Source organism: Canis aureus, chromosome 3, assembly GCF_053574225.1.
Source record: "Canis aureus isolate CA01 chromosome 3, VMU_Caureus_v.1.0, whole genome shotgun sequence".
In the NCBI taxonomy this organism is placed as follows: Eukaryota; Metazoa; Chordata; class Mammalia; order Carnivora; family Canidae; genus Canis; species Canis aureus.
Genome location: NC_135613.1, coordinates 8,499,302 through 8,521,432, shown reverse-complemented (window position 1 = coordinate 8,521,432; position 22,131 = coordinate 8,499,302). Strand labels below are relative to the sequence as shown.

Below are 22,131 nucleotides of genomic sequence, written 5' to 3'. Positions count from 1 at the left end.
GGGGTCAGCTTCACAGAGGTGACACTGGAAGCTGAGTAGGTGGAGCAGAGAGAATTGCATAAGCAAAGGTCCAGAGACATGAATACAGCATTTGTTACTCTGCTTTGTAATCACCTGTTTACTTCCCGGGAGTGAGAGAGGGGACCATTTCTTCTTCAGCCCTGCAGCCACAATAGGGAGGCCTCAAAGATATTTACAGAACGATGGTTACCTAGGAGGATGCAAGAATTCAATGTGAGCAGAGCACAGGGTCTGTGGAGGTGGAAAGAAAGGAGTGTGAAAACCCTCATATAATCAAATATGGAAGAGTTTGGACTTGGATTTTTTTTTTTTTTATGATAGTCACAGAGAGAGAGAGAGAGAGGCAGAGACACAGGCAGAGGGAGAAGCAGGCTCCATGCACTGGGAGCCTGACGTGGGATTCGATCCCGGGTCTCCAGGATCGCGCCCTGGGCCAAAGGCAGGCGCCAAACCGCTGCACCACCCAGGGATCCCTGGACTTGGATTTGTAGATCTTTCTCATCCTGGAGGTCATGGCCTGCTGTTGGGGCAAATGTTGAGGGGTATCCCCAGAAATCATATGCACACCACAGAACCTGTGGTGGCTTCTATCCAAAGGCATGAGTGTTGCAATCCACCCACTTCCAGCTTCATGGGCTGGGAGAGCTGAGGAAACTGAGGCCCAGACTACCAAAGAGTCTATCCTAAAGTCCACAATGAGGAAGGAAAAAAACTCAGGTCTTCCAGCCTCCTGGTCCAGGGCTTTACTATACACTCCAGACCTCAAAAATGAGGATCCGGGGTGCCTGGGTGGCTCAGTGGTTGAGCATCTGCCTTTGGCTCGGGTCATGATCCCAGAATCCTGGGATCGAGTCCCACATTAGGCTCCCCTCAGGGAGCCTGCTTCTGTCTCGGCCTATCTCTCTCTCTCTGCCTCTCTATCTCTCATGAATAAATAAAACCTTAAAAAAAAAAACAAAACATGCCATCTAATTTTCCTTTGGCAGTAAGAGTGAAATCCCCATGTTTTCACTTGTGGGGAGCGGGGCTGCAAGCAGAGGGAATGTGCACCAGTTCCCATAAAAGGGTCTGTATACCTGCTTGCTCATGAAGTACATGTTGAAGCTTGTGAGCCATGTCCATGCACTTCTCTGTGAATGCACATTCATGTGTGGGCAGGAACATTCAAAGAGCCTCCTATACTAGGAGTTAAAACAATAAAAATGGAGACTGGAAAGTACCCAGAGCCCAAATGAAGAAACAATTGAAAATGAGAAAAGTTCTTACCAAAAAAATCATTACAGCAGAATCTTCTTTGCAATTAGTGGAGCAGGATTTTCCAAGCTGCAAATGTCAGCAGAAGCTCAACCCTCCTATCCTCTCCTAAATCAATTGCAATGGGGCCAGTTCCCTGTTCCAGCAGGTCCCAATGTGCCCAAATGCATCTGCAGTCACAGACATTTCTGGCTTTGCTCCAGCTGAGCCGTGAACCCCCAGAGGCCTGAGGTATGTGAAATTTCTGCTTATTAAAGAATACTTGGCAGCTGATTCCTTGGAGTATAAGCATTATTTTGAACACTTTTACGTCCACGATCATCCAGAGGTTGGGCACTCGACAACACCTTTGTTAGCAAAAGGGAAGTGCTGGAAATTCTTCCCAAAAGTATCAAGACCTTTTGGTCAACAGAGTTGGAGGAAGTCATAGATCTTCCAACTAAATAGTAGGGGCACTTATATAAGATAGTAAGTTTAAAAAAAAAAAAAGATAGTAAGTTATGTGATAAAATATTTAATTCTAGGAGGAGAGAAGGTAATGGAGATTGCTATTTGGGTTACTTGGGAGTTTTTACTTAAAAAATTATTTTAAAATATATCCCTGAAAAATTCCCAATTTATTGAGCTGTTTTGGTCCTCCATCAGAATTTAATTTTCAATGTCCTCTCCCATCACTGTGTTCAGATTAACCATGTTCCTCTAGTTGGTGTTCCCCGATGAGGCCATCCAAACACCTCCTGCTCCTCTCAACTACTTTCCCACATGGCAAGATCTCATCCTCGGTTTCCCTGTCTACCCAATATGCTGGGATTTTTCCTTTGAACAACTTTATTCTTTGCCTGCCTGTTTTGCCTAAGTAGGTTATAAAATACAGGAGGGCAAGGACCACCCATTGACTCCTTTTCAATCCCCACTATTCCAAAAATATTGCCTTGCTGAGAAGGAACTCATTAAACATGTGATTAATTGAAATTCAGTGCCTCCTGTGCTGTAGTCATTTCACATAATCCCTCTGAAGGTTACTGGTTCCTTGCAGAGTGAAAATTACCATCTAGGAAATCTCAAGTAGTCAGTGGAAATCTATGTACTGTGGATAATGAAATCTGAAATAAAAAGCGTACACATCTGTTACCATGGTTTCTTAGGGACAGAGAGACTAGCCTAGATAATTCTCTAAACAGCCATGTTATTTTATCTACCTCCAAAAAAGAAAATGGCTGAGATAATTCCTAATAACCTTTCATTCCTCTCACCTTTCAGTATGTATTCTCTGCTCAAGCTATTTTCTTTTTTTTTAAAGGATTATCTCTCTGATTGCCTTTTTTTTTTAATTTTTTATTTATTTATGATAGAGAGAGAGAGAGAGAGAGAGGGAGAGGCAGAGACACAGGCAGAGGGAGAAGCAGGCTCCATGCACCGGGAGCCCGACGTGGGATTCGATCCCGGGTCTCCAGGATCGCGCCCTGGGCCAAAGGCAGGCGCCAAACCGCTGCGCCACCCAGGGATCCCTCAAGCTATTTTCTTATTGTTTCTCAGAACAGGGAAGGGATCACAGCTACTTTATTTTTTATTTTATTTATTTTTTATTTTTTATTTTTTTTAAAGATGTATTTTTTTTTTTTAAAGATTGATTTATTCATTTGAGGGAGAGAGAGTCTGCAAATGTGGGGGAGAGGGAGAGACAGAGATTCTAGAGCAGACTCCTGGCTGAGCTCAGATCCTTGGTGGAGGAATTGATCTCAGCACCATGAGATCATGACCTGAGCAGAAACCAAGAGTTGGGACAACCAACCAATTGAGCCACCTTGGTGTCCCAATTTTTTTACTCCTTTAAAATTAGGGGGTTGGATTAGCTCTCTCAGTTCCATAGTTTCCTACAATTTGATGACTTAGGCTCTGATTCTATGTTCTCTCAAAACCCAATGGTCACTTTCCCCCCTTCTCCCTCATAGTAGATGTATAATATAGCCTGGTAATTAAGAGCACAGGATTTGAATTGTAGTCTGGCTACTTACTATATACTGTATGACAATGGGCGAGGGGCTGAGGTCGGGGCCTCAATGTCTTATTCAGAAAAATTCAGATCTACCTCTAAGGGTGGTTGTGAGTACTGACCAGGATGCCATATGTGCAATGTTCAGCAACACTGTACCTGCCACCCTGAAAGAGTTCCATTACAAGTATCTGCTGCCGTTATTATTACGTGTTGACCTTCAGCAGCAGCAACAGAAAAACCTTTGGTACAGATTCTCAAGCTTAGAGTCTATGCTTTATCTAGGAATGAGTCTCTCATTAATACTGCTCCGTTCCGGGCTTAAAAGGCAAATGGCCAAATTAATTTCGGTGACGAACAGATCTTGTATAAAGCTACGTTTTGGCTGAAAGGGAGTACATATTGCCAAGAGTCCATCAAAGGAAAGAATTAGTGGATCTGGGGTTCGTTCCAAGGTTTGAGTGTTGTGTAATTTCATAAGGAAGGAGGGCCCCGGGCAAAATTGCAGCCCTTAGCAAGCCTGAAGGTCACCACCACAAAGGCGGCCTGATGCCAGAGGAACAAAAAATGAGAGCTGCTCAATTACCACTAAAGAGACCAAAGGAAGAGTGAAGCTTGTAAGATAACCAATCCGACATCCAACTTTGAATATTTATCCATGCATGACTCTTCCCCAGATAGAAGACAGTGAGATCAATTGTCCCTTTCAAAGGGCAGTACTCCTTTGCCTTCCAGGAGAAATATCCTAAACCGTATTTTTCTTTCCAGCGCAAACATGAAGTCCAAGAGGGAAAGGTGAATACATCCTTTAGCTGATGCAAGCACATTTTAAAATTCATCCCGCCAAGATAAATCACTATTTATTTGAAACCCACAAAAATGGATTAACTATCTCATGCGTTACGACTATGAAAACCCACATCTGCTAACCACATTCTTAATGAGAAGCAGCTGGCGACAGTTTTGTAGCTCTGTGACTTTCTTTTTAGGAAAATATTAGCAAGGACATACTAAGCAGAAGGTTAGTTTCACTGAATCCACTTAGTTATGGAAAATCACCAGTGTTTTTTATTGACAGTCATGGAAATCACACAATTTGCTATGAAATTCAGATAAGGTCCCCAAATAAAAATCCCCTTTCCCTCATTATCAGTTCCAACAGAATTTTCAGTGCCTCACCATAGGACTTGGGAGTCTCGTAGTTAGCTTCATCTCTCTTCTTTCATGGGCCATTGAACCCCAAATCATGTTTATTTATTTGACAGAGAGAGAGAGAGAGAGAGAGCAAGAGTGCAAGAGCAAACACAAGCGGGGGAGTGGCAGAGGGAGAAACAGACTCCCTGCTGAGCAGGGAGCCCCAGGTGGGGCTTGATCCCAGAACCTTGGGATCATGACCTGAGCCGAAGGCAGATGCTTAACCGACTCAACCACCCAGGTGCCCCTCAAACCATGTTTATTGATGCACGTGGTGTTTTTAGGCCTTCTCCCCATAGCTTTAACTCCCTCCTGAGTCACTTAATGCAATAGGCCATTGGAGGGATCACAGACCCCTCTGAGAATCGGTTGCATGCTGTGGACACGTCTCAGACGAATGCTCACTTAGGCAACGTACAGTATTCCAGTTTAGGGGCTCGCAAAGCCCCTAAAGCCCTTCCATGGACTCTTACGGCTGAATTGTGTCCCCTCAAAACGTATAGGTTGAAATCTAACCCACAGTGCCTCAGAATGTGAGTGTATTTGGAGATAGGGTTTTTTTTTTGTGATTGTTTTAGAGGGAGAGTATATGGGGGGCGGGTATTCAGAGGGAGAGGGAGAGACTGAATCTTAACCTGTGGAAGAGTCTTTATAGATGTAATTAAGGGACACCTGGGTGGCTCAGTTGGTTAAGCGTTGGACCCTTGGTTTTGGTTCAGGTCATGATCTCAGGGTTATGAGATCGAGCCCCACATGGGGTTCTGACTCAGTGCAGCATCTGCTTGAGATTCTTTCCTCCTCCCTCTCCCTCTGCTCTTCCTTCCGCTCCCTTGTGCATGCACACTCTAAAATAAATAAAATCTTTTTAAAAATTAAGATAAAGAAGTAATTAAGTTAAAATGAGGTCATTAGGGTAGGCTCTATTCCAATATAACTTGCCCTTATCAGAGGAGGATGATAAAACACAAATACACACACATAGGGAAGTCCAAGTGAAGACACCGGAAAAAGATGTTTATCTAGAAGCCAAGAGGAGAGGCCTTAGAAGAAACCAATGCTGTTAATAAGTTTTTTATTTTTTTAATTTTTTTACTTTTGAAATTATTTTTATTTTTTTATTTTTCATTGGTGTTTAATAACTTTTTAAAAAGATTTTATTTATTTATTCATGAGAGACAAACAAAAGAGAGGCAGAGACATGCAGAGGGAGAAGAAGCAAGCTCCCTGTGGAAAGCCTGATACAGGACTCAATCCCAGGACCCCGGGATCATGACCTGAGCTGAAGGCAGATGCTCAACCACTGAGCCACCCAGGTGCCCCCGTCCCTTGATGTCAGACTTCTAGCCTCCAGAACTGTGAGAAAATAACCGTTATTTAAGCCCCCCTGGACTGTGATACTGTTATGGCAAACTTAACGGTCACATATAGACCCCACATTAAAAACCTACACAACAGCCTTGTTTGTTGTTGTTTTGCCTCCCTGCTAGTCTCCTCTGCCCCTTACACATACCAGTGGGCATTTTAACTGTATCGCTCCTTCCAATCTGAGTAGATAACTGTTTTCCAATGAATACAATTTTTTTTTAAGGTTTGACTTATTTATTCATGAGAGACACAGAGAGAGAGAGAGAGGTAGAGACATTGGCAGAGGGAGAAGCAGGCTCCCCAGAGAGCCTGATGCGGGACTCTATCCCAGGGCCCCAGGATCACAACCTGAGCTGAGGGGGGACACTCAACCACTGAGCCACCCAGGTGCCTCATGAATGAAAATTCCTAACCACAGACTTCAAGGTCCATGCCTACCTGGTCTTATTTCTCACTACCTGTCGGCTTAAAGTTTCCTTACCCAAGTTTACTTATCTTTTCCACACTATTTTTTAAAGATTTTATTTACTTATTCATGAGAGACACACAGAGAGAGGCAGAGACATAGGCAGAGGGAGAAGCAGGCTCCCTGAGGAGTCTGATGTAGGACTTGATCCTGGGACTCCAGGGTCACGCCTTGAGCCAAAGGCAATAGCTTAACCACTGAGCCACTCGGTCCCTTTTCCACACTTTTCCGAACTGATTAGCTTTCCTCTGTAGAAACTGCTTTACTCTTACCTTTTCTGGGAACCTCACAGGTTTTTAGTTACCACAAGTGAGGGCAGCTGTCATTCTGCAGCGGCAAGTTTTCCTAAATGAGACATGCATGCATGCCCTTAGTCCTTTGGTAGGTAGTCTTTGCCTGCCATTTCGGCCTTATTTTCCTCCATTCCCAATATACACTGTTTCAATCAAGTGCAACTCCTGGCAATCCCTGGGACAGGCTATGCTCTCCATGCTTCCGGCCTTTGTACTGAGAATGATCTCGGGGTGCCTCTTCTTCTCCTTTTCCCCTGGATCATCACCACCCAATTGCAACTGCTAACTCTGCTGGTTAGATGCCCCTTGTCTGTGCTCATCTCTAATGCAGCATCATTGATTTACTTCTTTCCCCAACTAGGCTGTGAGGTTCTTGAGAGCGGAGATCATCTTTCACCTGTTGTTGGCGCACAGCATCTAGCAGACAGTAAATACATGTTGAGTATTAAGTCCTATAACTTCCTGAAGACAAAGGACTGACACAAAGCTAAGCCTTACTATCTATATCTTTGTTATCCATATATGAAAGTCACTAGCCACATGCAGCTATTTAAATTAAAATCAAATACAATTTAAAATTCCGCTTCCTTTGTTGCACCAGCTATATTTTAAGGTTCAACAGCCACATGTGGCTAGTAACCATCTTACTGTACAGCACAGATACAGAACACTTCCAACACCACAGATAGTTTATTGGACAGTGCTAATCTGTATCTTAAAATACCTTAGACTGTGAAAGAAGAAAACAACACATTAGGGAAAAAGGAAGAGGTTATGAATATTCAATTTACAATTAGCTCAGCAACCAAAACACATTAAAAAATGAACAATATCTTTAGTAAACAGACAAATGCAAAATGAGATATTATTTTTCACCCATTAGATGGGTTACAACTAATGTCTATCACTACACTGGCAAGAGTATAAGGAAATGAGTACTTTCAAACACTGTGGTTAGAAATATAGCCACTCCACAAAAAGCAAGTGAAAAGTGAAAGAAAATGCACACTGTATGAGATCAGGAGTTCTACTTCCCAAACTCTACTCCCCTTAGAGCACTACCCCACGATGTACTAGACTGTTCATTAAAACACTGATTTACACACAAGACTGTCCAAAGAAGGCAGTATTATAGCTAAATCAAGTGTTCATCCAAAGCAAGAAATGCTTAAACACCTTTGCTGCAGCCTGTGAGATGGAAAATCTTTGGTGTATCATGCCTGCTAGTCAGATTTACAACTGGGTCCCTATGACCAAGAGACACTAAGGGAAACAACTCTAAGAATGCCACCTTTGGGCGGCCCGGGTGGCTCAACGGTTTAGCTCCGCCTTAGGCCCAGGGCCTGATCCTGGAGACCCGGGATCGAGCCCCACATTGGGCTCCCTGCATGGAGCCTGCTTCTCCCTCTGCGTGTCTCTCTGCCTCTCTGTCTCTCATAAATAAACAAACAAACAAGTAAATAAATAAAATCTTAAAAAAAAAAAGAATGACACCTTGGCCTCTCAGGACCTGTTGTGTGACCATAGGAAGAATAACATCCCCTCTTGGTCTCCATTTCCACAAGTATAAAATGAGGCCAGAAGCACACGGTTTCTTTCATAAATCTGTTTCCTCCACTCCAACCCTAATAACAGTCGGAACAGCTCCACCTTTACCTGTATCATATATTATGGTTCAAAATAATGTTCCATTTGAAGAAAGTTTTGATGCTTAAAAAAAAAAAAGCCTAAAAACCCACCAAGTGGGCTCGTAGGTGGCTCAGTTGGTTAAGTGTGTGCTTTTGGTGGATGCTTTTGGTCACGATCTCAGGGTCCTGGGATCAAGCCCCGCTTTAGACTCCTTGCTCAGTTGAGAGTCTGTTTCTCCCTCTCCCCATTGCTTGCGCTCATGCTCTCTTGTTCTCTCAAATAAATTTAAAAAAAAAAAAAAAAAAAAAAAAACTTAAAAAAAACTCCCAAACACCAGGTTAGGTCTCTTGCTTCCAATATTCCAAGATTTTAGTTTCTCTCTAATTTGTTGTAATCTCCAGGGTAGAGAGTACATTATCCATTCAGAGATCAGATTATCAACTATTATATGAGAAAAGTGAAATTTTTTTTAAAGATTTTATTTATTTATTCATGATAGACAGAGAGAGAGAGGCAGAGACACAAGCAGAGGGAGAAGCAGGCTCCATGCCGGGAGCCCGACGCAGGACTCGATCCTGGGACTCCAGGATCAGGCCCTGGCCAAAGGCAGGCGCCAAACCGCTGAGCCACCCAGGGATCCCCGAAAAGTGAATTTTTAAAGCACTTGAGTCAAGTTAGCAAAAAAGCCCTTTCCTAGGTAGTCTCAGATCAAAATTTTTCTGTAGAATCCAAGTAGGAGGGCAGCCCGGGTGGCTCAGCGGTTTAGCGCCGCCTTAAGCCCAGGGCCTGATCCCGGAGTCCCAGGATCGAGTACCACGTCGGGCTCCCTGCATGGAACCTGCCTTTGTGCTTTGTGTGTGTCTCATGAATAAATAAAAAAAAATATAAAAAAAAAAAAAATCCAAGTAGGAACCATGGAGACTGCAAAATGCCCAGAATAGAAACAGACTGCTTTTAAGTTACACAGATCCCTGAAAGTACAATCACCCTGGAACACATGCACTGAAGTGTTTCTCTTATTTTATACTGCTTTGCCTTCCCTTCCCCCAATTTCTCTAACTCGCCCCAATCAGTTTCTGCTTCATTTGTATTCAAAGTTCCTTTCTACTTAGGAAGAATTTCAAGGCCCAAAGATCTTACTTCCCATACCATTTATGGAAATCCAAATCACTGGCTGGAAATGTTGCAAAGGAATGCTTTTCTACTTTGATAACTTACTTCTTCACTCATGACCTGTGAGCCTTTTCTGTCAGAATTATACCCTCCATAATCCACAAGGTTTCAGAGTATGTTTAAGGTTAAGTAAATCAAGTCTTAAAACTAGACTCCAGTTAATAAAGATTCTGAATTTATAGTTCTACAGACAGTGAAAAAGCAAGTGAGTTAATATTTAAGGCACCCTAGCCTCCCTCTGGTCATATTCAATGAAGATCAGTGACCTGAACTTTGGTTTCAACCACATTACCTAAAACATTTCTTAGCAAGGGCAGGATCGTATAGTCCACTGTAAGGTTGTAATAGTCCAGACTAATGTAGACCGGGAGAATATGCCTCACTAATTGATTCAAGTAAGAAGAGAGGAAAATTATTTTGCCCATGGAACACCTGGGTAGCTCAGTGGTTGAGCGTCTGCCTTCGGCTCAGGGCGTGATCCTGGGGCCCCGGGATCGAGTCCCACGTCGGGCTCCCTGTGTGGAGCCTGCTTCTCCCTCTGCCTGTGTCTCTGCCTCTGTTTGTCTCTCATGAATGAATCAAATCTTAAAAACAAACAAAAAAACCAGAGGGCCCAAAAAGTTGCAGTTATTGGTTTAAAGTACTTCTATTATGGGACTGTCCATGTCTCTGTGGATTCCCTGTATATATGCTATTAAAGGTGATTTTCTCTTGTTAAAAAATAACTCCTATCACTGTAGAAGAAACTAAAGAGGCAAAGGAGAGAAGCGGAATCCATTATAAACCTTGTTTTATCTGTTCCTGCTTAGCAAACCTGAAACAGGCTGTCCTTTCTGTTATAGTTTTGGTCTTTCTCTATTACCTCTGTTAATTCTCTTCCCATGTATCTACTTTAAATTCTCACTTATTTACCCTTTCCAGACTGGAGGATGGGGTTCATCTTAGCAAAAAAATTTTTTTTGCTAGCATTTTACTCATGTCACCAGAACCCATATCCTTCTCTGCTTATACCATGGCCCTTCATCCCCCAAACAAACAAAACCACACATACTGGGTTTCCACAAGCATGCAACATAATACATTCATTGAGATGGGAAAGAAATTGATCTGCTCGGTTCAGGTTCACTAGAGTTCTTCATCTTCTAATTTAAAAGATTACATTAAAACTAGTCAGTTGATAACACCCATGGGAATAATGTATATGGTAGGCTTTCTGGTTCTGACCTCTACTCCTATTTTTTATTTTTTTAAAATATTTTTTAAATTTATTATTTTTTAAAAAGATTTTATTTATTTATGAGAGACAGAGAGATACAGGCAGAGGGAGAAGCAGGCTCCATGCAGAGCCTGATGTGGGACTCAATCCTGGGACCCCAGGATCACACCCTGGGCCAAAGGCAGGCACTAAACCGCTGAGCCACCCAGGGATCCCAGATTTTATTTATTTTTTCATGAGAGAGACAGAGAGAGAGGCAGAGACACAGGCAGAGGGAGAAGCAGGCCCATGCAGGGAACCCAACGTGGGACTCGATCCCAGGTCTCCAGGATCAGGCCCTGGGCAGAAGGTGGCACTAAACTGCTGAGCCACCCGGGCTGCCTATTTTTTATTTAAAATTTTTTTTTTATTTATCCATGAGAGACACAGAGAGAGAGAGAGAGACAGAGAGAGACAGAGACACACAGGCAGAGGGAGCAGCAGACTCCATGCAGGGAGCCCAATGTGGGACTCGATCCTGGGACTCCAGGATCATGCCTTGAGCCAAAGGCAGGGGCTAAACTACTGAGCCATCCAGGCGTCGCATCTACTACTATTGACAAAATCCCTGCCCAGTGTTTCTTTCATCTTTGAAATGGGAATGTATATATGTGTATATGCTATTTATACATTAATGTAATATATAACATATTAAATATATATATTATATATGTTACTATATTTATTTATCAGGTGAAAGGTGATTAATGAGATTGATCACTCAAAGCTGGATTTTTTTCCCTTTAAATAAAATAAATAGTCTGACTGCCAGAGGCGAAAGGCATCAATTTTTGAGATGGAGCATTGCAGTTAAAATTCTTCTCTGAAACACAGGCTGATTACCACTATTGGTCGTTAAGCTATCTTGAGTAAACAAGCCTAGTTCCGCTGACCTCTAGGGCAATGTAGGGCAGATCCCCCCCAGCCTCTGCATTGGCTGCAGGCAGGAGGCTGGCAGACAGTGAAGGTCACCAGCCCTCTGAAGCCTCAGGCATGTGTTAGGGAAGAGAAGGTAAGTACCATCTTTTTTTCCCTGAGATTGTGGTCTAAAGAGCAGGACCCTGAAAAAGTTGGATGAATGTGTAGCTGCTCAGAACATTATCCCAACTACAAATATCTTGGAGTTTCCATTCACTGGAGTCAATGAAGGGAAATTACTGTTCATTATTCTGGAAAACATTCATAATGACTCGTCCTAAAGAATAACTTTGTTTTATTATCATGATTTGTGAAAACAAACAGGGTAGACAGTTCAAGGAAGGACACAGACAGTGCCCTATTTTAGGTCCCAAATTTCTTCTTTTTGATGGGTGGTGGAAGTTGAGCGATGATGTCATCCAGGGGCCGTTCTACTGCTACCAGGGTTCTTTCATCCAAAAGATCCATGAAGAGCAAAGGCTGTGGAGAGATGATAATGACTCTACCAGGAGTTAGGCTCCAGGGCCAGTCCTAAACAGACTAACTAGAGCTAAACAGTCAGCACAGTTCAAGGCTGGAGGAATCAAAATTTCTGAGGACCCTTCCTGTCCTAGGACTCAAAATGGTTCATCAGGTTGGAATTTTTTTGGAAAACTATTTTATCTATCTAATCAATCAATCTATCTAATCTATCTATCTTAATCTTAATCTTAGGGCAACTGGATGGCTGAGTCAGTTGAGTGTCTGACTCTTTTATCTCAGGGTTGTGAGTTCAGTCTCCATGTTGTGCTTCATGCTGGGCATGGAGCCTACCTAAAAAATTTTAAAAATAATCTCTACACCTAATGTGGGGCTCAAACTCACAACCTTGAAATCAATAGTAATATATGCTCTACTGACTGAGCCAACCAGGTCCCCCAAGGTTAGGAACCTTTTATTTTAAGTTTATTTTTTTAGTAATCACTGTGCCCAATGTGGGGCATGATCCTGAGATCAAGAGTCGCATGTTCTTCTGACTGAACCAGACAGGCACCTCAAGGTTGGGAACTTCCGAGTTCACAAATAAAAGATTTCAACAAGATTTTTCATGTTTTTCTATTCAGAACATTTATTCTCTAACTTCTTAGGGATCAACGTTAACTTCTGGAGCCTGAATTCTTGGCAAACAGCAAGTCACAAATGCATTAAGAAACTAATCATACTTAAATAATTTACAGATGTCCCTCTTTAAAAAATATTCTTGCAAACCCCTGAGGAAATGTTCCAGGACACCCAAGGAACTCTAATCTGAGAAGCATGAGTGCGGAACTTCGAAGTTGGCACAAAACAGCTACAGTATCATAAGCTTAATGAATATTTGTTTCATATATAGTGGAAAGGCTTAGCCCAGAATGGGAAGTCACAATAAATCCAATGACTTCCACTTGTTGAAATTTATCTGGTGGAAAATTCTCCATTTAGAAGTCACATTTAAAGCCAGCTTTAACACAAAGACACCACCTGAGCGCCACCATGATTTCTCACTAGGTATGTATTTCATTCTGGTTAAGTATTATGTGCATACCTCTCATATGTTGAGGTGTGAATAATGAAATGCAAACATAAGGGACAAACATCCTCAGAAAGGTACTTGACTTTACAAACCAGGCTCTCTGCACATAAAAGGTGCTCTTGTCTGCCTACTGTAGAGATTACATTTTGATAATATCACAAGGAACCAACCATCTAGAATATAATGCAAGATGTTTTACCTTATATATCTTAGAAATTTTAAAGGCATGGGCGGTACGCCTCCTGATAACATCTGATTCGTTCGTGGGAGGAAGTGGATTGTAGAATAAGGTTTTGTCATTTGGAAGAGGCTAAAAAGACAAAGGCATACTGTTTAAATCATTATTTTTATTAGGCTTCTCCAGAACAAAGGACTATAGTGATTTTTCAGGCAAACACTACCCTTGAACATCATATGAGACATTTACTACCTCCTTGACTCCCATTACTTCAGGAAAAGCTGTAGTCACATTTCCAGCTGTACTGCAAGAGGGTGGGAGCATGAAGCAAAGAGCATGGTACTCTCTAGTCCAGCAAGACCAAAGGGACCAGCCAGAGCTTCTGGCCAGTCTTGTAACACTTTGTGAGATGGAACAAATTGGCACGTGCAGAAGCTTAGCGCACGCAGGCTCTGCTTTCTAGACTCTTCTCCCAACCAGATCACCAGACAGGCAAAGTGATTAAAGTTCTCCCCAGGCCAAAACCGAAATACAAACCACCCCCACTGATGTCACTGACACTTTGAGAGATGGCCTCTGGCCAAACAAGTGGTATTTCATCTCTGACTTCCTTGGGAAATAGCTCTGCCCAGCATGAGGAACTGATGGACTTATCACCCATGCTTGACAAAAAATATGGACCTGCCTGGGCTGAGTTACAATGAGGAAAGTGAGTGGGAGGGGCCCTTCCTGTATCACTCATTCTGCAGAAGGCACTTGTCAGCCAGCTGCGTTTCCCACGCCCAGAGGACAGAGGGTCTGGGAGATGTGTTGCAGTGACACATCATGCACACCTCCTTTAAGGCCATCTGCTACTTTCCTCTCAGTTCCTTCCCACCCCCACCTGCACAGATATACCAAAATACAGTGTGTTGGTTGTAATCTAAGCCCAGGGTACATTATAGGCAAGGCCACAGCTAATACTGCTCCTAGGAAACAAAGTAGCGGTCCAGAGAAGGCATGTAAATTGGGGTGAATCAAAACAGCAGATAGCAGAGGCTGGAATCTGGAAATGAAAAAAAATGTTCACAACCCCTCTAAAATCACAGCCATGAAGAATGAAATTTTCCTGGCTGGACTTTTTTCAAGACATTACGACCAATTCTTCAAGCTTATAGATACTATTTCAGCATTTTCAGGCAAGGGGCAAAAGTGGTCAAAACCTCAGCCTGTGTCTCCTTTAATAAAATTGTGTTATTTAGCCACCCCAGGGTGCAGAGATAGAAGTAATTCAGCCAAATCAACAGTCTTCCCCATGAGAGTTACCTTCTGAATACTCATCTAATCACTTTCGTACTTAGGTTTATATGTTTACAGGAAAAGCAGAGAATGCTTAAGTCAGCAAAAAACAGTACACAAATGTCTGCCCCTACCCTGGGAGCCTCATGGGGCCTGGGAGTGAAAATGAGGAAATCTGCAAAACAAAAGTTCCTCTCTCCAAAGAATAGGTCAGGAAATTTTATTCTGATTCTCCTTTCTCTTGGTTTTAGAACTTGAAAATTCCTAAGTACAGAAAAGTCAGTGTCAGCACAAGTGGTAGCAGTGAGGAACTTACCAATGACTTGTCAATGATGCAGAACATGTAGGCATCATGGAGAAGGATGTGCATTGGTCTCTTGGGATGAAAACTGATATGTGTGATGGGAGTGTCCCTTTGGAGCCAAAGGTAATGAAACCCCTGCTTCTGGATGGTCCGGCTCCACTCTGTATACTGTTTGTCTGGGATACTGTACTCAAATACCTAAAGAAGGATAGGATACACAAGAAATGCAGGCTGATACCCAGAAAAACTAGAAGGTATCCCTGATTCCTAACCAGAAAGTATCTATACAAACCCTAACTGCATCATATTCAGCCTTATGCCTAATGGTTTTTTTTTTTAAGACTTTATTTATTTATTCATGAGAGACACAGAGAGAGAGAGGCAGAGACATAGGCAGAGGAAGAAGCAGGCTCCATGCAGGGAGCCCAATGTGGGACTTGATCCCGGGTCTCCAGGGTCATGCCCTAGGCTGAAGGTAGGCATTAAACCACTGAGCCACCCAGGGATCCCCTTTCTGTTTTTAAAGTAAAAAAAAAAAAAAATAAATAAATAAATAAATTAATTAATTAATTACAGGACACTAAACAATTAAACCAGAAAGGTTTACAGTGAAATTCACCCTGTCATCTTGACACCTCTCCTTCCCAAAACAAGAGGAGCCTATTTACATCTTTTCAGATCTTTTATGTATACAATACATGCTATTCTGCATGTTGTATTTTTTATTTAGCATTATATCATGGAGACTGAGCCATGTCAGTATCAATAACTACAGCTATATATCCATCACTCTTGCTCCTCTCACACATAATGTATTCACATTTTTTTTTAAATTTTTTTTAAAGATTTTATTTATTTATTCATAGACACACAGAGAGAGAGGCAGAAACACAGGCAGAGGGAGAAGCAGGCTCCATGCAGGGAGCCGGACGTGGGACTTGATCTCAGGTCTCCAGGATCACACCCCAGGCTGCAGGCAGCGCCACCGGGGCTGCCCCATGTATTCATATTTTTAAAAAAAATATTTTCTATTTATTTATTCATGAAAGACACAGAGAAAGAGAGGCAGAGACATAGGCAGAGAGACAAGCAGGGTCCACGCAGGGAACCCGATGAGGGACTCGATCCCGGGACCCCAGGATCACACCCTGGGCTGAAGGCACACGCTCAACAGCTGAGCCACCTAGGGATCCCAATGTATTCACTTTTTGGACGTATCATGATTTACTTATCTAATTTGTTTAATGGACATTTACACTATTTCCAATCTTTTACTGTTACAAAGCTGCACTGATTATCTGTCTTTTTTGTACTACTGAAGGCATAGATCTATAGGAATAACTTTTTCTTTCTTCTTAAAAATTGACTGATTGGTGGGATCCCTGGGTGGCGCAGCGGTTTGGCGCCTGCCTTTGGCCCAGGGCGCGATCCTGGAGATCCGGGATCGAATCCCACGTCGGGCTCCCTGCACGGAGCCTGCTTCTCCCTCTGCCTATGTCTCTGCCTCTCTCTCTCTCACTGTGTGCCTATCATAAATAAATAAAAATTAAAAAAAAAAAATTGACTGATTGGGATCCGGGATCTAATCCCACATCAGGCTCCCAGTGCATGGAGCCTGCTTCTCCCTCTGCCTATGTCTCTGCCTCTCTCTCTCTGTGTGACTATCATAAAAAAAAAAAAAAGATTGAGAGAGAGAGAGAGAGAGAGTGCAAGTGCGCCCGCGCGCCCAAGCATGTGAGTGCACAAGGAAGAAAGAACCCTAAGAAGACTCCACGCTGAGTATGGAGTCTGAGGCAGGGCTCTATCTCACAACCTTGAGATCGAGACTTGAGCCAAAACCAAGAGTCAGATGTTTAACTAACTGCACCACCAGGCATCCCAGGAAGAACTCTTAAAATTGGAACTTCTGATTCAAAGATTATGTGTATTTAATTTTTAAAAAATGCATCTCAAAGTGTCCTCTAAAGGGGCCATACTAATATATACAGTGTATGAAGTGGTATTTCCTGTATCCTCATAGCATTGTGCATTATCAACTGTACTGATTTTTGTTAACCTAACAAGTACAAAAAAATTTCCTACTAGATTTAAAGCACCTAAGGGACCAACTGCCAGAAAAGGCATCAGGTGGACATTATGTGTGATAAAGACAAGCATGTGGGGGATCCCTGGGTGGCTCAGCAGTTTAGCCCCTGCCTTTGGCCCAGGGTGTGATCCTGGAGTCCGAGTCCCAGGATCGAGTCCCGCGTCGGGCTCTCTCTCTCTCATAAATAAATAAATAAAATAAATAAATAAATAAATAAATCTATCTTAAAAAAAAAAAAAAAAGACAAGGATGTGGCTTCACTAATCTTTCGGTTACTGAACAAGGTCACAAACTCACGAAACTGAAATGAAAGGTTTCATTTTGTGGATTGAACACACACACACACACACACACGTGAGTGTAAAAACTATTAAAGTAGCAAGCATCAGTTGCCCAGCAATCTACTTATATGTGCTACTCAGACCATACTTTATTTTTCCAACAGCTCAATGAGAGAGGTATTATGCCCATTTTACAGATCAGGATCATCGTCAAGTACTGATCATTTCACAATGTATTCCATTTCACAACAGCTATAACTCAGTTATTTTAAAGATTTTCTTACAATTTGGTATAGAAAAAAGCAGTAGGCTATGCACTCATTTTGGCTACTCTTTGCAATGGCCAAATTTCTGTATCTGCCAAAGTGAAGGCAAATTTCATGATTTTTTTAGTCACTCCCAACTTCAAGGTCTTATTCCATCCCATATCCAGTCTAACACCTGGGTCCATATCATCTCTAGTCTAAAATAACGAGGGGCACTGAGATGGCTCAGTTAGTTAAACGTCTGCCTTTGGCTCAGATCTCTAGGTCCTGGGATCGAGCTCTGCATTGGGCTCCCTGCTTAGCAGGGGAGTCTGCCTCTCCCTCCCCCTCCACCACTTATGTTCTCTCTTGCTAGCTCTGCTCTCTCTCAGAAAGAAGTAAAACAATCTTAAAAAAAAAAAAAAAAAAAAAAAATAACCAATAAAATGAGTACTTCAAAATCCTTCCTTTTACTCTATAATCTCAGAGCTTCATCATTCCATTGTGCCCATCAAGCCAAAGGATATTACTGGCCTATAAATACCCAAGCTAGATACATGGAAGCTTTACTTTGCAGAAGAGAAAACTACCTGTGTATCTTCCACTACATTCAAACAAAGGCTCCTCCAAAATTGTCATTAGCTTTTTAGTTACTATCCAACAGAAAGGAATTAGAAAACATTGGAATCTCTTACCTGCTGGTCAGAATGAGCGATGACAAGGTTGTTGGTATTGGGGGCGATGGCCAGAGCAGTCACAGGGAAATTATAGGAAGGTACTGTGCAGTGAAGCTGGAACAAATAACAGATACAAAAGACAATTCTACATACCTTCCCTCAGGGAAGGCTGGATGCTCTAGGTCTGTGGTTTTAAATAATGTTCCTTAGAACTCAAAAAAAAGTTCTATGGAAGCTCCCCAAAACATCAGGCAGTATCTCCAAATAAACCTAAATTTCATTAAAACAAGCAAACACAAAACCACATGTAACTGCTTACAAAACTGACTGCATTTGCAGAAAACTTCAGAGTAAAGCTTTTGCTACCATCCCTCTATCTGTATGAATTGCTCATAAATATGTCATTGAACAAGGAATCTATAGCTCTACACTAGATAAAAAAGAAACTAATGCCTAGACATGGACATGTATATACAGTTGCAAGCAAGACATGTGCACTCTTAAATGCCAGGCAAAGTTCAAAGAGCAGTACGTGCTCCTGCCACAAGGTCATCAAGATTAAGTAATGCAGTTAGCAGGCAAACTCATTCAATGGTACAGTTTGGTATTGTTCTATAAACATTTGATGCTTAATGCCAGTTTGGGGTACTTATATAATTTTTATGAAGATGAAAACTTCTACGGGGTTATTTTAATTCAAGTGTGGACAAGACCATTACTAATTAGTGAAAGTATTTTCCTGCTATTCCTCTAATTTCTATTTAATTAAAAAATATCTTGAGGGTACTTGATAGGATGAGCACTGGATGTTAGACTGTATGTTGGCAAATTGAATTTAAATTAAAAAAAAGGAAAAAAAATACCTTGAGATTACAAGGCAATCTATTAATAGGAAATTGTTACTACCTGCAAGTATTCATCTGGGTAAATTCGAATTCTCCTCTTCATAATATAGAAATAACCTGGATGTGAATTCATTATCCATAAATCCTTAATTTCAAACTTCTGTACAAGAGTACTTTCACCGTTCCCACTAACTGATTTTAATATTGCAGATTAGTTTTTGAGCTCCAAACAAATAAAACAGGAAAAATTCTTAGCTTAAAAAAAAAAAGCCTAGTAATTTTCTAGGGCATACCAATCTGCCTTGAGTCTTGTAACTGCAGAGCTAACATCCTTCTGTTTCCTGCTCCTTAAACCTTGCTCACCTTCAGATTTTTTATGTTGTACACATGGACTCCAGCACTGGTACCTGATGCAGCCAGCCAATTCCCATCTGGACTTACTGCCAAAAGACACATGGACTCCACTGTCCCTGTGCAGACAGAGTAACAGTTAAGTCTTCTGAATTCACTGTTCATAGCCAGCTTTGGCCTGAAGATAACAAAAGCCAGTATGTTTTTTTTTTTTTTTTAAGATTTCTTTCTTCCTAAAACACTATTTATTTATTTATTTATTTATATTTATGGGGGGTGGGGCGCGAAGATGATAACAAAAGCCAATAAGTTTTTTTTAAGATTTCTTTCTTTCTGGGATCCCTGGGTAGCGCAGCGGTTTGGCGCCTGCCTTTGGCCCAGGGCGCGATCCTGGAGACCCAGGATCGAATCCCACGTCGGGCTCCCGGTGCATGGAGCCTGCTTCTCCCTCTGCCTATGTCTCTGCCTCTCTCTCTCTCTCTCTCTCTCTGTGTGTGACTATCATAAATAAATAAAAATTAAAAAAAAAAAAAAAGATTTCTTTCTTTCTAAAAGATTTATTTGTTTGTTTGTTTGTTTGTTGGGGGGGGGGGGCGCACAGAGACACAGGCAGAGGGAGAAGCAGGCTCCATGCAGGGAGCCCGATGTGGGACTCGATCCTGGGTCTCTGGGATCATGCCCTGGGCTGAAGGAGGCACTAAACCGCTGAGCCACCTGGGCTGCCTTCCCTTTTCCCTTTTCCCTTCCCTTTCCTTTCCTTCCTTCTTTCAAGATTTTATTTATTTATTCATGAAAGACACAGAAAGAAGGCAGAGGCAGAGGGAGAAGCAGGCACCTCACAGGGAGCCTGATGTGGGACTCGATCCCGGAACTCTGGGATCATGCCCTGAGCCAAAGGCTCAACCGCTGAGCCACCCAGGCGTCCTGAAAAAGCTTTATAATAAGAAATAAAACAGGTGCTGAAGGATGGGTGAGTGGGCAGCAAAGGATAGAGAACAAAGTGAACTAAGTGAAAAGGACTGGAATAGCGGCTTGGTGGCTCTGAAGAAACCAGCTTGACCGTAAGAGGATAAGAGATAAAACAGAAGGAACAAATAATGTGATATCTATAACACAGAGCCTAATTTTAAGGGGTGCTAAATGCAAAACAGAGTCTACATTTTTTAATAACAACATGTACTCAATACACATTGCCGCTTATTTTATCTGACTCTTAACCTGTGGGTTTCTTTTCCTGTATGCTTCTGGAGCAGCTTATGAACAGTGATAGAGTTTAAGTTAAAAGAGTTGATTTTCCAGGCTGATGGAGTCTAAGCAAGTTCTCAACCATAAACTGAGCAATAGTTATCTATACAGTTTCTCAGTCATGCATACTCATGCTCTCAAGAACATGAGAAATTCAATCGTGAACTTTATATGACAGGAAATAAAACTGCATGTTTAAGTTCATCTTTATTAAAAAAAAACAAGTTGGGGGATGCCTGGGTGGCTCAGTCGATTAAGTGTCTGACTTTGGTTCAGGTCAAAGTCTCTGGATCCTGGGATCCAGCTACATCAGGCTCCGCCTCTGGCAGGGAGTCCGTTTGTCCCTCTCCCTCTCTTTCTTAAATAAATAAGATCTTAAAACAAAAACCCACAAAAATAAAGCAAAACAACCACCAGGGGTATCTGGGGGGTGCAGTTGGTTAAGCCTCTGACTCTTGGACTTATGCCATGATCTAAGGATCAAGAGATTGAACTCCACACATCATTGGGCTCTGTGCTTAGCACAGTGGGCTTAAGATTCTCTCTCCCTCTCCCTCTGCCCCTCCTGATCATGCTCTCTCTTCTCCCTCAAATAAATTATAAAATAGGGACACCGGGGTGGCTCAGTGGTTGAGCATCTGCCTTTGGCTCAGGGCATGATCCCTGGGCCTGGGATCAAGTCCCACATCAGATTCCTTGCAGGGAGCCTGCTTCTTCCTGTACCTATGTCTTTGCCTTTCTGTCTCTCATGAATAAATAAAATCTTTAAAAAAATAATAAACCTTTATTAAAAAAATAAAATAAAAACAAAAAAAGTCTAAAAAATACCTCTGTACAAACATGTCAGAAATACACAAAAATATTAATGGCAGTTGTTTCTGGATGTCAGGATTACAGAGGATTTTAACTTTCTTCTTGCTCTGCTAACAAAACTCTAGGAAGGGTGATGAAACTTCTGGCCCCAAATAAGGAATCAAAAACCCAGTGAGAAAAGAGTAGGTGTAAGGAACATTTCAGATCTCGTCAAGCGTTTTCACGTGCCAGATATCTCCTCCTACTTTAAATTGCAAACATGTGAGTATTTGCAGGGCTGAGAAGAGCATTAGGGAATCCCAACAATGAGTGATGTTTAAAAAGGGGGGAGAAAAAGATACACAGAGACTGACAACTCTCTCCTTTGTCCAGTTACCAAGTTCCCACCTGACTGAGGCTGAAAAGTATGCAGGTGCTTGAAGCTTCCTTCCAACAGGCGAATAATATGTAGAGACCCTTGATTTGATGCCACAAAGAGCTTAGCTGAATCTTCAGAAAACAAAATCTGAAGGGCAGAGCGAAGGAATGCTGGCATTTTGGAAACCTTGGGGTGAACCAGTAGGAAAAAACCAGTAAGACAGAGAAGACAGACCTAGAATCCATCAAAAATAATCACAGCCAGGCTTAAATGACATTAATGCTTCCCGTACCTAAGAAAGCCAACTGAGCAAGAACCTGGAACACTGACATGCCTATTGTAACCTATCCATCCCCC

The 22,131-nt window shown here is 42.0% G+C and overlaps 1 protein-coding gene across 1 annotated transcript in view; it reads right to left on the bottom strand.

The window, feature by feature from the left end:
• Positions 1 to 11,839: 11,839 nt before the first annotated feature.
• UTP4 (UTP4 small subunit processome component) overlaps positions 11,840 to 22,131 on the bottom strand; it is a 36,475-nt gene continuing 26,183 nt past the window's right edge. The window contains exons 12-17 of the mRNA XM_077888270.1: positions 21,804 to 21,960; positions 19,371 to 19,477; positions 18,181 to 18,276; positions 14,886 to 15,071; positions 13,313 to 13,423; positions 11,840 to 12,041 (exon numbers count right to left, since the gene is read on the bottom strand). Of these exons, the coding sequence (XP_077744396.1) occupies positions 11,925 to 12,041; positions 13,313 to 13,423; positions 14,886 to 15,071; positions 18,181 to 18,276; positions 19,371 to 19,477; positions 21,804 to 21,960 (774 nt within the window). The 3' untranslated portion in view covers positions 11,840 to 11,924. The remainder of the gene's footprint in view (positions 12,042 to 13,312; positions 13,424 to 14,885; positions 15,072 to 18,180; positions 18,277 to 19,370; positions 19,478 to 21,803; positions 21,961 to 22,131) is intronic.